This window comes from Anas acuta, chromosome Z (genome assembly GCF_963932015.1).
Source record: "Anas acuta chromosome Z, bAnaAcu1.1, whole genome shotgun sequence".
Classification (NCBI taxonomy): domain Eukaryota; kingdom Metazoa; phylum Chordata; class Aves; order Anseriformes; family Anatidae; genus Anas; species Anas acuta.
Window position 1 is genome coordinate 49,527,742 of NC_089017.1, and position 15,116 is coordinate 49,542,857.

The window sequence follows — 15,116 nt, forward strand, 5'->3', positions numbered from 1 at the left end:
TACACTGGGCAAAACAGTCTTGGCTACTCCTGCCTCAGGAAAAGGCAAACCCATTCATGGAATTGCTTTTGCTCAGGGACCTAGATGCGCTTGGTGGGTAATGCAAAAGAATAGGAAGGTCCGGTGTGTACCTCAAGGGTGGGTGAGAATAGCCCATGAGTTGAATTGTATCATGTTAATTATTCTATAATACTCTATGTCATCACTACCATGATTGCTATATACCATAGATGAGAATGGTGATTAATTAGAATGTATTGGAAAGATTGTAACCTGAGCATGACACAAATGGTATGGAATAAGGGGTGGATAGATGTCCTGGTGTCAATTAGGACAGAGTTGATTTTCTTCCTAGTAGGTGGTAAGGTGCTACGGTTTGGCTGATAACATGCTGATGTTTTAATTGTTGCAGAGCAGTGCTTACACCAAGCCAAGGACATCTCAGCTTTTCACTCTGTCCTGCCAGCGGGCAGGCTGGGGGTGCAGCAAGAGGTGGGAGGGGACAGACCCAGGACAGCTGACCCAAACTGGCCAAAGAGGCATTCCGTACCGTATGGGGTCATGCTGAGCACTATATAGGGGTGTCTAGCCGGGGTGGGAGGGCCAGACTGCTCGGGGTTAGGCTGGTCAGCGGGTGGTGAGCAATTGCATTGTGCATCACTTGTTTCATACACATTATTAGTAGCAGTACTATTATCATCATCATTGTTGTTGTCATTATTGTTATTATTATTATTGTTATTATTATTATTGTTATTATTATTTTCCTGTCTTGATAAACTGTCTTCACTTTCCCGTTTCTCTCCCCCATCCCAAGAGAGGGATTGGGGGAGGGTGATCAAATGGCTGTGTGGTGTTTAGCTGCTGGCCAGGTTAAACCACAACACCAATCCATAAATAAAGTCAGAAACAGAAACTAAATATGTCTCAGCTGCTGCAAGGTCATTCCTTCAGTAGAGCCTGGAGTACGAAATCCAGGATCTGACTTAAATAACAGGTTTGCAGGTTAAATAACAGGTATTCTCAGGTTTCTCATCACCTGACTTGTGCACTTCACAGCAGTGGAGACCAGAGAACAATTACAGAAATGGCAACAATTCAAAGACTATTATGTATGATTAGAAACCTCTTGAAATAGCACCACATGAAGAACCAAAATATCATGAATTCTAAAATTCATGTCAAGCAATAGCAACCCAATTTTCAACCGTCACATATGGATTTACAGGAATATCTCCAAAAATATTTCAACGTAAATGAGTAAATCTGCCATTACTATGTGATCAAAGGTGAGAATTTAACATCATTCAGATTTGTTAAATAGATGATGTTTGGTTTATGTGTTCCCCAGACAGAGGGATGAACAGGCATTCGAGTCTATATTCTAACATGTATTGTGAAACTCCTGACTACCATAAATAAACAAGTAAACCAAAAGAAGGCAAAGCAAAGACTGTTTTAATCTTGAAGGGGCAGTATTTTATAGTTATTGCAGTGAAGATACTTCCTTTGAAGTGCATTCAATGACTAAAAGCCAACTGCTGAATTCCTTTCTAGCTGTTCTCAATTTGATGCTCTGCTTCCTGTCTCTTTTTGACATGGAAAACAATCTTCTGAATCAAGGCACTGGTATATTCCTGTAGCTTTACAGTAGACAGAACTGCTGTCTTGAGTGTTACTTGTTCCTTCCTGCCTATCGGTACTCACTTCATCCTTCAAAGCACGATTCGACAGGGACTTACGGTTTTGATGATTTAGTAAAAGAATAATTTCTACAAATGTTTCATTTATGTAACTTTAATGAGTCATTATAACTTCTCAAAATTTAAACAGTAAAGTGCATACTTTGCATATTAAGATTTAAAAATACTAACAGATGTTAAGAAATTGCAAATTCATAGCAAAGTTTGATCCTGTTATCTCCTCACATAATCATGTACAACCTTCCTTTTAAATGCGTAGCATTCTGATCAGCAATTAAGAAAATTTAGGAAAAAGCTGTGCTGTATTAAAGAGGTTAAAACAGTCAAGAGTGCAATTAGTTGCATTTTTGCTTTCATACCTACCCAATATACTGCAATGGGTGGCTCTGATGTATAACAATTCTACAAGTCGGACAGGTGTTGTTTTCTTCCAAATATTTCACTAGGCAGCTTCTACAGACTGGTAACAAGGACATCCATAATTAAAAAGAAATAAAATAAACATAATAATAATAATAATAAAAGCTTATTTTCATATGGTTACAGAAATGCTTGTTACTGAAATATACACAAGAGTAATTTTTTACATTGTGCAAGCATATCTAACCACACGCAACAGAGTTTCCAACATTTTTCACAAGTGCTCCTGATACAGAAAAGCGATGCACTAGAAATAAGGCACCTGTACATAGCCAGAGTCTGCCTAACATAGCATACAACACACTATCCCATTTTGGAATTTACTAGAACTACAGTTTCGAGCACACCGCTTTCCAGCATCCAGCTTGCACGGATGATACTATACGCATTATATACCATACTAAGGTACTACGCCAAGCTGCTTTAACCATGGCCACATAGAGAAGTGTACCGTGGAAATGAACCTAGGACAAAGAAATCATTCGTATATCTATTATTTTTTAAAACAGAAAATGTTCCAAAACTGGATATCCAGGCGATATTTCACCTCTAATTTTCACAGGGTACTTGACAGTTAAACTTCCATCAGAAAAAATAATTCCATAGGGACAGATATTCAGTATTTGTAAGAAGTGCTAGCAAAACCTGCTAAAGCAGTCATACGTTATATAGCTGTACACTTTTTGGAACATTTTCCAGCTGCATATACACATGTATTCACATCTGATTCAAAATCAACTATTTATTTATTTCTTAAGAAACAGTACAGATAATACACATCACTACATGATTTCATCTGAAGTTCTAAATAATCTCAAATTAAAAACTGTAGAGGAAAAAAAGTGATGTTTTTCTTCCTCAAACAGCAGCAGTTCATTTTGGTACTAATGCGTTCATTCTTATCACACAAAATGAAAGAATTCCTTTAACTACAGTGCCATCTACCTCTCAGACAGGATGATGGTACATTTGAAAATAAAAAAACATCTGTTAATATCAGGGAAATTATTCAGCAGCAAAGCAAGCATCCTGACTGTACTCCACATGGTACTTCCGTGGTACCAGCAATAGTACTGTTGTTGGTAGAGATTATGGTTGGGACAAGTCCTGTAGCTTTGTGCACAAAGCAGAGATCTTGCATGCATGGCCGTCTGTTGCAGTGGAATGCCACAGCAGTAACTCCATTCGCAAGAGTGAAGCTATACCCTGATCTTACCAAGTCAGTGAAAGCAGAACCAGGGACAAGCCACAAATGGGGAAAGAAAAAAAGAAAAAAAACAAAAACAACAACAAAAAAAACACAGTAGGAACAAGCAACAAGCATTCCCTGGCTTTTGAAGAAAACACTGTGTATTAATAAAAACTTACTTCATAAGTGAACGTAAGAAATGGTAAGGCTGGTGTGAACAGACTGGAGAGCTTGTTTTTTGTACTATTAGAAGAATGACGAAATATTACCCTCTACCTCTAAGTTAGACAAATGACTTGTCAAAATGTTGTTTTTATATGTAATGTCTTGTTGATGTGAAGTGAAGACTTCAGGACAAAAATTACAGAAAAGTCTAGCTTAAGGATCCAGTTGTCTCCCCTACTCTCCAGAATGCGCACTATAGAAATAAAGATGTGAAACACGAACTGAAGGGACAGAAGAATAACCAAAATGGCATGGAAGCGTGACAAGAATAGCAGACTCATTAAAACTGATGAGCAGAACTTAGAAAAGAAGTGCAATGGAAAAAATAATATTAGACAAGTCATGAGTATCTTATTTCTCCTTTGTATGGAATTTTAAGTGGCATATAAGTCAACCGAAATAAAAATTTTCATTTTGTGGAGACAAAGCCATTGCGATCAAGTAATTCCCTTCTGAGAAAGCAATGAGGCTATAGGTGATGAAGCTATTTGAACAACATACTAGTTTTATCAGACTAAAATATGGTGACAGAAGCATTGTAAAATGCACGGGATGTAAGGAGTTGCATAGCAAGTACTCTTTAATAGATTAATGCAGGTAAACATAAACAAAACAAATGATGTTCTCAGCTCCCAATAAAATTGGACAAGCAGAAAATCAGTCCCAATAAAATTGGACAAACAGAAGGGCCCAGCTTACAAGAACATGTTGGTAACCTGCAGGAATTCTGAAGACACAGCGAGAAAAAATACTTTTGGTAAAACCCTGTCATGTAAAGTAAAGCCATGATTGTAGCTACTACAGAAGATACTGAATGCCACTAGCACGGGTCTTCTGGATTGAAGATTAATTCCTCAGCTGACACCTACCTTGGCAAAGGAAGCTAAGAATCAGAACTGATTTAAGACAGAACAATTCTTGAATTGGCACTTCGGACTAAGTGAGTCCCATGGCTCTTCCTCAGGAGGACTGATTTTTATTGATTCTTTTCAGACCTCTAGTTGGAACTCTGCTCATATGCCAGTTTCCATCACGATATTTCAAACCCTATCATCCTTACATACTGTGATACTAGCAAAAAATGTACTGAGAAGAATTTATAACTTCAAGTGAAGGTGGTTTTGTAGTTATTGTTTTATTGAAGTCTAAGGCTTTGTGAGTTTCAAGGGCATAATTCCTTGATCTGAAACTGGAAATTCACAGAGCAACATAACAAATACCTCAAAATATTCTGGAACAAATGCTTACTGTTAGGGTACAATAAAATATACTTATTCTTTATCAAATATGGTTGCTTTCTGCATAAAGACAAGAGAGCAAGAGACATCTGGCAGGCTCCAGGTGGAGCACATATGCTGGGTCAACTGTCACAGAAGAAATAACTAGGCATACCACATTCTTTTAGCAGGAAAATTAACTGCATTTCTGAATACATATGTTACCACTTATCTACGGCTTCAAGTTTGGGCAGTAAAGCTTTAGTGTTCTCTTCACTTGCTTTGTTAAAAACATCATTTTGTTAAAAGACAGTGTCTAGCAAATCATGCATTATAGATGCATAATAGATGTTTGAATTTCAACTAAAAATGGTTACATCACATTGCACATCAAATAAAAAAAATATTTAATTATACTCACACGTATGTAAGCATTCTGTAACAGTGGTAGCATCAATCAGGTATCCATTGCACAGGCGACAGGTTATGTGGGCATTGATGTCCCAAAGCTTAATCTTTCTTGTTAGCATCTTTGGTGTCTGCAGAAAAGAGATATTATACAGTAACATAGCTGTAATGATGAGGTAAAAGTTGTTTGGGCATAAATGATTAACTAGAATTCACCTAAAAGATATGTTTACACAGCTAAAGGCTCTCATACACCGTATATATATACACATGTGCGTGTGCACACAATGGTAGCACTAACTTTGAAAGAACTTCTCAGAAATTAAAGGTGAAAACAAGAAGTTTTTACAAGTCAAGGTTTCACTGTATTACAAGTTAAAGTTTCACTACAGTCAAAACAGTCTAATTATCTATTGATAAGCCCCTTGCTGCCCATGGGACTTGGATATGAGATAAAATCCTACCATTCTGTTGATCTAAGTAATCGCATTTGGTTTAGTCATAGGAAAAAATCCATGGGGAAAAAAAAAAAAAAAAAAAAGGAGTAAAAGTTCTCAGAACAATTTGAAAGCATTTTTGCATTTTTAAAATTCAGAAGTCAAAAGAACTGGGGCTGGCTTGACATAGTATGCTTAACCACAATTATGCATCTGCCTTGTGTCACTATGGTTAAAGCACAATTTTGAAGCCATCTCAATTAACGGAGCTGAAAATTAAACCTTATGAAATCTCATTTTATTTATACTCAAGCTAATAGAAGAGCAAGTTACAAACCAAAATTGTCTCACCGGCAGAACTGCAGTTTGCCATACTAAGAAATGTGAACTAGAAAGTTTACCGTTCTTCAGAGCAAAGGATGGCATAACCATCATTAGATGGAAAAATAAAATAAATAAATACTCAAAAGTTAGAAGTGAAACCACTCATTTAACTTCTTTTGCAGCAACTCCAGTTACTTCAGAAAACAGAAAACAAAACTTGTGCCTCAAGAAGCACATTGATACTTTTAAAATGTATCTGCATTTTCTTTTTCAAAATGTATTGACAAGAAAATTGTACTGTTACCACAAGTTGACAGCATTAATTACATGAGCCATTTTAGGCTGTTCATAACTTATCACATCGGGCTTCTGCAGTGCAGATGTCACCTGATTACACTGTTCTCTACTAAAATGACTTGACTGTCCCTGGCTCACAAATACTAGTTCTCATCTAGTTTACTTTGGGATAAATTTCAGAGTTTGTTTGGCAACACATTTTCCCCAAATTTCACAAAAATGTCGTAACAAGGTCGTACCACCTTAACTTAAACAAAGGAACAGAACATGACAAATTAATTAAGCAAAAAGAACTATCACAAGGCAAACTTTCATAAGAATCAGAAGTATACCAGCGATAAATTAATACTTTATATTTCAATATTAAGTTATGGAAAAGCACATCCACCACAAGTGCACGCAGGATTGCATTGTCCTATACAAAAAAGGACTACGAAGACTTCTACTTCTCACGTCTAAGACAACACAGACATCAAACTTGTTTTATAGCATCCAGATTTCTTAATTAAGCCAGTGACTAGCTGTTACAGAATAATGGAAGTACAAACCCTAGTGCCCAGTTGCAAAGATAGGTCAAAATCAGTGCTAGGAAACTGAATTACTTTTCTAAACCTAATTTTACAAGTTTGCTTCCAACCATCTGAAAAACACATACACATTAAACATTTTCAAGTTAGCACATAAGATATCCAGTTAAAGAATCTACTGCATGAATTAAATTTAAGGAAAAAGATATGTTTAACCACTCATAAGAAGCATTCAGGAAACAGCTTGGAACTTCTATTAATGTAGGCAGCACCTTGGAAAACAAAATTCATGAAAGGCAGAAGAGAAACCAAGCTACAGGAATACTCAGAAGAGGCCATATTAGTACAATGCTAGTTACTTGCCTAGTCAGGAATTCAGAAATAGGTGTTCAGGACTGAAAGATTAAATCTAACCTTTAATGAAGCATAAGTGCCAAAGATACTACAGTGAAAACTGAAGCAAAGAAGTTATTACTTTTCTTGAAAGACTTTGACAATTTTTCCCCACTGCATTGCCGTAACAGGCATCACATGATATGGCACTAGGAAAAAAAAAGCGCAGCAAATGAAAACGAATTTAGATGTGACATAATATTATGAGAACGATGAACAAAGAACACACAAAAGAAGGTAAATATACTACAAAGAAGTAGTAAAGCCATGTTTAGCAGAAGAAGGAAAAAGCACACTCCACTGACCGAATGAGAATTAAAATCATGCACTTCCTAGCCACTGAGAAAATACATGTCCAACAGAATATCCTGAGAAGGCCTACCTGGCAAACCAAACCTGTGAAAGTTTCATATACCTTTCTAGAATGGCTCTCAGAAGCTCAACAGATGATTAAGAACCGAAACAGGAAGCTATTGCCAGAAGTGACGGAATGGTAGCAAGTTTTTTCCAATGCATTAGCTACCTTAGTTTCAAAGCAAGATTAAAAACTGCAGTAGGAGATTTCTCCAGAAGGCCTGGCCCACACTGCTGCCATACAGCAACTAAAACAAGAGAAGGAAGCATCCGCTGCGTAGACAGCCACAGAATCTTCAGTGTAGCTGATAAGCAATGCAACTTTTTTAAATACCTTTAAGCAAGCTGTCAGGATCAGACTTCACTTTAACCAGTATCTCGTGCCCTCTAGTGTCAGGAAAAAAAATGCTTATTTATTTTTCAAAACAGTTTGTTTTTCAAATCTGTAACAGCAGGAGGACTTATACAGTGTTAAAAGGAGGAACTAGCAGCAAAATGGTGCATCACAAAAATGTCAGTTTAGTTAGACTACATTTCTAGAGACTTAGACTTTGAAGACAACTCAGATTCCTTCCCTGAGGGAAAGAGAAAAAATAATTAAGCCAAACTAATGACATAGATTAGAAGAAATGAAAGGATAGAAGGTCTAAAGCTACAGCCTCATGTAAGAAATTAAACTCATTAATAACAGCAAAAATTAAAAATTCAGAGTGATTCCAGATTCATCAAATATCTGTTCTGTATTGCTTCAAAGGAAAGTAAATAGCGTAACTTCAAATTACACCATCAACTTTTTTTTTATATTTTTAATTATTATCATTTGTGCAGGATAAACAGGATAAATTTTGTACTTCGAAATACAAACCTAAACTACCATTCACATTTTGGAAGAAACTCTTCATGTTTCTTCCAAATCACCAGGGGAGGTGATTGTACCCCTCTGCTCTGCCCTTGTGAGGGCATATAATAACAGGACAAGGTGGAATGGTTTTAAACTAAAAGAGGGGAAATTTACATTAGATGTTAGGAAGAAATTCTTCACTCAGAGGGTGGTGAGGCACTGAACAGGTTTCCCAGAGAGGTTGTGGATGCTCCATCCCTGGAGGTGCTCAAGACCAGGCTGGATGGGGCTTTGGGCAGCCTGATCCAGTGGGTGACACCCCTGTCCTGGGCAGGGCAGGTGGAACTAGATGATTTTTAAGGTCCCTTCCAACTCAAGCCATTCTATGATTCTGTGACTATGTGAATAGAGGTAGAGCATAGGATGACATATGTTAACAGCTATCAATTTACAGGGGGTACTAGTCTATTTAAAGTACACATCTGCCCTTGAGGAACTCCAATATTCCCATGTTGCTACAGCACACTGCTGAAAAAACTTAGCCACTTTCATCATGTAAGATCACAAGTTCTCACCGAATACATATACAGATACACACACACTCTTTGAGTAATCATGTATACATGGAATAACCATATATACATGGAAGTTCACTTCTGTAGAGAAAACAAGGATTAGGAGCAAACAGAAAAGATAACAATTGCAAGAATTGCAAAGAATACCATACATAAAAACCCAAATCTTATTTCTAAGTCATCTTAACTCCACCTTAATTATTACAGAATCTCCCAGTTATTTCAATGTGACAAGCACAGTAATGAGCTACAATCTATTTGTTAAAAGTGTATGGTCTTACAACACATCATTACAGCTAGCAAATCTCAGCTCATTTACTGAGTTTACCAGACCAAGCTACTGAAAAAAACTAGTTAGGCTTTTTTTTTTTTTTTTTTTTTTTTTTTAAATAGTGGGCTTCCATGAAAGCAACATAATATGTACATTGAGAATCGCAGTATTCTTCAGAAGTCTCGGCATTTGCCTTGACTATTTATACAGTAATCTCAAAGAGCTTCTTCTACCATAATAACATGTAGTAATATAAAGGAAAGCGGGAAAAGCACATTTACTGGCTGCTGGATTTCTGAGCTTTTCCAACAGAAGTAACATCCTTCTACACAGACTTCTTACACTTTCTGCACAGACAGCTAATCCATATTAGTTATATCATACATTGCAAGTAAAAACTGTCACTAAGCAGCATGCAATGTCCAAAACACAAAGACTAAGAACCACCAAGATTAGCCAGTAGCAAGCCTATTTTCTGGAGAGAACCAAGCTTTCCCTTTAACACCTTCCCTTTGAAAAACGGAATGAATTTCTCCAGATCTGAACTTCATTCAGGTAGTATCTTGCACAAATCTATCTTCTCATCCCTCAACCAGAAAGCACTATTTTTTAAAAAGAGAGATAAATGTGAATTCAGGAAATTCCAAAACAAGTAATCTAAAAATAATAATAATAAAAAAGCATCTCTGAATACATGTTCCCAAGCAAGTCTGTAACTTCAGAACGTAATAGTGTTCAGACAACTGGATAAAGCCCCAAGCAACCTGGTATGACCTCATAGTTTACCCTGCCTTGAGCATTTGGATTAGATGATCTGGTATCTCTTCCAACCTGAGCTACCCTATTATCCCATGAATTTACTACCCTATTACACTACCTTAGTCTACCCATGTGATAGGTATACTTATTTTCTTGCTATTTTGGCTACACTCAAGATGTTCATTTGGGTATTTCAAGGAACTGGTGTCTGGTTATAATCACACAGATTTAAACTCAATGAAGTTAGCACAATCCCATTTAAAACTTCTGCTTTTAAAAGAAAAGTGGAAGAATTAGGTCGATGTTTAGTCACAAGCGCTATCCTGAAGTAATAATAGGAGAAGATGTCTACTTTTCCAAAGCACCACCTAGTCTGGTGTCTTGTATTAAAAAACAAACAAAAAGCGTAATACACAAAACAACCCACACAGCAAACATGCAACTTCAGAGGACAGACCAGGATCTGAAAATTTATAACAACATTTTTCAGAACCAAACAGAATCTTTTTCACAGTTGAACACTGCAAACCTTAGTCCCCTGTAGCAGTTAGAAGACTACAAATATCTTTCTTAAATGCATGTTTAAAAAAGTCAAAGTCAACCAAAGAAAATCTATAAGATATAGGCCTTCATTTTTTCTCCTACACAGTTACCTGCTTAAATTATAGCCTATTACAGCAGGTTGTCTCAAATAAACTGAAGGAAGTGTAGATAACTTTATAAGACTCTCAATTTGCTGACTGAACAGTAAATATTTTAAAGCTTCTCACTCCTCATCTAGCAAACAAGTGAATGTTAAGAGTCAAAACATGATTTTCTTTCCCTCAAGACCTTGTTGTTGGAATGAGAAAGTTTCATTTATCAGTTCTAGAATCACAAAAAAATTTCTCAGCAACAGATGCTTCTTAGTAATCAACCTGAATCTCACCTGCTTTTACAGGAATTGTAAAATGCAAAGAAGTTAACACTCAGCAGGTTACGAAGATTCACAGGTTCGTGTAGTTTGGAAGTAACTTCCAAAAGGTTCTAATCCCGCTTTGCACTCAGTGGCCTTACTCAATTTACCAACTCAACTTCCTGAGAATACGAGTATCTCAGACAATAGCTGAAGAGCCACTTTTTACGCATGCCATCAGTATTTTCCACTGGGAATTATTTTAGAGTCATACCAAAACAAATCAACAGTGTACTTACTGCTTTAAAGAAACAGGAAACCACCTAGTTTCAGAGACCTGAATCAACCCTTGAAAGAATGAAGAAGTCCTGTTTGAGAAATTTTAAAAAGAAAGCCCTGAAAAGACTGGGCTAGATCAATCTTTGTCATTGAGGATAACTAACAAAGCCTACTTTCCTGAACTCTGCTAGTAAAGAATTCTGAAATGGATGAGAAAGATAATGGAAGAGCTATCCAATTCAATCTTGAAGAGACTGCTTTCCTAACGGCTGTAAAACAACTAATTATTCAGAAACAGCCTATCTACAATGGAAAGAGAAGAGGCAATCCTTAAGTGATGGAATATGGACAGCACACAAGCAGAAAGTTCCAAACATCCTAGTAATATGCCAAAACGATCACTTGGACAAAGATTTATGTTTCTTCATCTTGGTTCCAGTTGATATTGGTTTATAACCACGCTGCTGGAAGGGAACGCCATCAGCCTCTGACTGTCTGGGATTACATCATACGCGAGGCAATGCGTGAAGACGATTATAAAGGCATCTGGACTACATTCCTAATTCGAATAAATAAATAAACGCACACACACAGAGTCAGGAGATGCAGACACGTGCATGTCAGTCAACTGGTGTTGTTCATCCCATTATTTCATCTACTAAGGCAGCTTTCCACTATCAAGCAAAAACGTGGCAGTTTATTACAGATCTCTGCAGTAAAGCCGCACCACCAAGACAAGGCTGAATGCTCACGTACAAAGTTTTAGTTTTGGGGACTGAAATCTCTCCAAAAGATATGATTAATGTAAGCTCACAGAGAGGATAAGCAGAGTCTCTTTCAAAGTATGGCCTTATCATTAATATATAAATGAGTCAGGAATATTTTGGCCTACTTGAGGCATACCTCTTAAAACAGCATTTCTTTTCAGAGTCTGCCATCCAGAGACCTGAAAAGACAGAAAAATAGTCTGAAAGTTAACATCCAAAATTCCTCAAATTCCTGCTGCCACTTAGAAATACTTAGCTCACCAAACTCACCTAGAAGTTTCTACATTAATTTAAGATAACAGCAGGGTGGAGGCATACAATTTGTATCCGATTATGTAAAAGAAAGACTGTCTGAACTAGAAAGACTGAAAAGGAAATTCAAAAGAAAAAGATGCAATATAGCCTCTAATGGAAGGATAGAGTTACCACAGAAAACTCTAAAATCCAGCCAGATCTGTCACTACATGATGGAAAAAATAAGAAAACTAGATTATGTCCAAAAATGACAGAAATGAGATAACCACAATTTATGAATTATTTAGATAGTGGCCAGTCAATGCTTTTTTGTTGTTGTTAAAAAAAATGGAGATCCACAGACAGGTGATTATTATTCTCAGTTGTGAAGCTATATTTACAAGTAATCTGTAAGATCCAAAAATACTGTCAAGGAAACAATTTTTATTTCCAGAATCTCTAGATAGTTTCCAAAATAAAGGTGTTTTATATATATCTATATACACATAAAACCTTTGCATCACTTTCTAGATAAGAGGATAACCTCATACAAATATCTCAGCCTGACAAAAGAAGGCAATTTCTCCTGTTAAATTTATTCACATGTGGAATACTCAGATGTTACAGAGACAGGTAATCAGTACTACTGCTCCCATCTTCCTGCTCCACAAATCAAAGCATGGCCTGTAGTTACTGATTTTACTGTTACTTCGCTAAGGGAATTACAAATACCATAACACAAAATATTTATGGTAGTACTAGGCAAGAACGTCAATACAAAATAAATAAAAAATATCTTTGCAATTCTACTGTCAAATACTTTTACTGCATTCAGAGAGAATTCCACTGTTAGCTCTAAGCGATGCAAAGTTGCATCAGATGCTCTTTGACTGGAACCCACAAAAAAATCTTCACAGGATGTAAAACCACTCATAAGAATGGGAGAAGAAACAAAGCGGCACCTGCCACAAGATGTACTTCTGCAGCACAAAGGGGAGAACGGAGCAGCCACTTTGAAGACAGAGTCAGAGGTTTATCACCAGCCTGAGAACATATCACAATATAAACCTGTGAGTAACAAAGTCTTCCAAAAGGGCTGGTTATGCATATTCCTCACTGCTGCTGGGAGAGGACATGGTCACACTTCACTTGAGCTGGAAGGAGAAAGTAGTGCTTAAGTTGCGAGAGATATGCCAACAGCCAAGTTGGTCCTAAATCACCACCATATGCTTCATGTTCTGGTTGCAGGCAGACCACGATGCACTATAAAAGCTTAACACGGGGAAATTCAGTTCACTTAGATAGTTCTTGAGAACTGGGCAAGAGGATCGATCTACTGATCCTGCACACTGACAGGATAGAAGACAGTACTCCTATTCCAAAATGATTTTATTTAAAGGACTGTTCAAACTGCTCTTGATAACATGGCATGTTATCAAACTGTAATTCTTGTCTGTACCACTCAGCTCGGTAAGGCAAAACGGGAAGATGCTCTGAACAGGTATAAATCCAGAAGTGAAGCGGACACCTGAAGGGTTTACAAAACAATTTCAACCTCATTCTGTTCTAAAAGGATAAGTACACTTTTTTTTTCCTTCTGCTGAAATATAATGTTGCTTCATTAAAAAGCATTAAAAATAGTGCTCACAGTGCAGACCCTAAGGAAAAACAGCTATGTGTGGGAGATGCTAGTAATTCTGCTGCATAATTACTGAGAGGTACTGAAGTTATAGAGCACTGGAAGCAGAATGAAAACAACAGCAGGTATACCTCAATTCACAAGCGTAGCGGTATTGAAGTGAAAGTCACAGCCCTAAGAGCAAAACATTACAATGAAGAAACTTTGCACAGACCCAAAACTTACTACTGGAAAGAAAATTTTCAAATTAAGATATCAGCCTGCAATACATTTGTTAGTATCTGCATACAGATGGTACCCAGTAGACAAACAACAAGTTGAATTAAACTGCAGAAAAAAAAATACACAAATTCACACTCTAAGCATGATACAACTCAAGCAGCGTTGCACACTCATGAGGTCAAATATATGGAGAAATACAAGCATAAAATTTGCACCTCTTCAGCTATCTGGATTAAGTCACAAAAACAGCCTGCCACTGTAATCAATTGTATTAGAAATATGGAAGTTATTAATACCCGAACAAAGAAGCCTCTGTTTCACAAGGTAAATTACTTAAAAGTAGCTTACTAGAATACAGTCGTGCAGCAAATGGAAAAAAAAAAAATATGGCTAAGTGTTTCATTTAAAAAAAAAAAAAAACAACCACCAACAAAACCCACCAGTTCAATATAAAGTACCTTACACTTCTGCAAATCTTTCCGTCACAGGACAAGATCTCTTACAAGTCAGATATTTATTTCAGGACAACAAGAGTAGTCCTAGCCCTACTTTCCTTGTATCGGCTCAAACAGCTTATTCAGTCCTCTGGAAAATGGTAGGAATATCACCTCAAGTAAACAACTTCAGATGCGGGATACTTTTTTTTTTTTTTTTTTTGAGGGAAGAAAGGACAACATAAAGAGAATATTCACAGATCCTATGACTTCAGATAGAAAAGGCATTTGTTTCAACTGTTGCCAAGATTACTACTGTTGAATACTCAAACATCAAACAGCGCCTCAGCCACTTAGAACAGTAATTTCAAATAAACTGGAATGAGAACATCGTGCTGGGTTTAGCAACATGGAAAAATATTTTCTTCTGTTTCTCCAAGTTGAGTTTTAAAATAGTGTAAACTTCAGCAGAAGTCTGTGTGTTTTGTTTGTAAAGCCCTTTTTAAAGAACCTATTAGACACAAATCTTTGTTGAGCAGGATGAAATATGGCTCAAGACCTGCATTTGCTTTAGCAAGTCAAGTTAAGATAAACAGCTGATATGTTGCCTTTGCATGTCTTACTTCATCCACTTAATTATGTTAAGGCACCAAATGTATACATGTACTCTTTTCAGTATCACGCCAGCAAATCCTCATGTCTCAGT

General features: G+C 36.8%; 1 protein-coding gene across 7 annotated transcripts in view; it reads right to left on the minus strand.

Moving 5' to 3' along the window:
- Positions 1-15,116, minus strand: part of PCGF3 (polycomb group ring finger 3) — a 56,374-nt gene that overhangs the window by 18,934 nt on the left and 22,324 nt on the right. For 5 of the 7 annotated variants that reach the window (XM_068666297.1, XM_068666303.1, XM_068666299.1 and 2 more), the window contains 2 exons: positions 5,176-5,293; positions 2,067-2,163 (listed from right to left, as the gene is read on the minus strand). In XM_068666297.1, the coding sequence (XP_068522398.1) occupies positions 2,067-2,163; positions 5,176-5,284 (206 nt within the window). In that variant the 5' untranslated portion in view covers positions 5,285-5,293. Of the gene's footprint in view, positions 1-2,066; positions 2,164-5,175; positions 5,294-12,017; positions 12,061-15,116 lie in introns of all 7 variants that reach the window. The other 2 variants (XM_068666302.1, XM_068666296.1) reach the window with 1 other exon arrangement.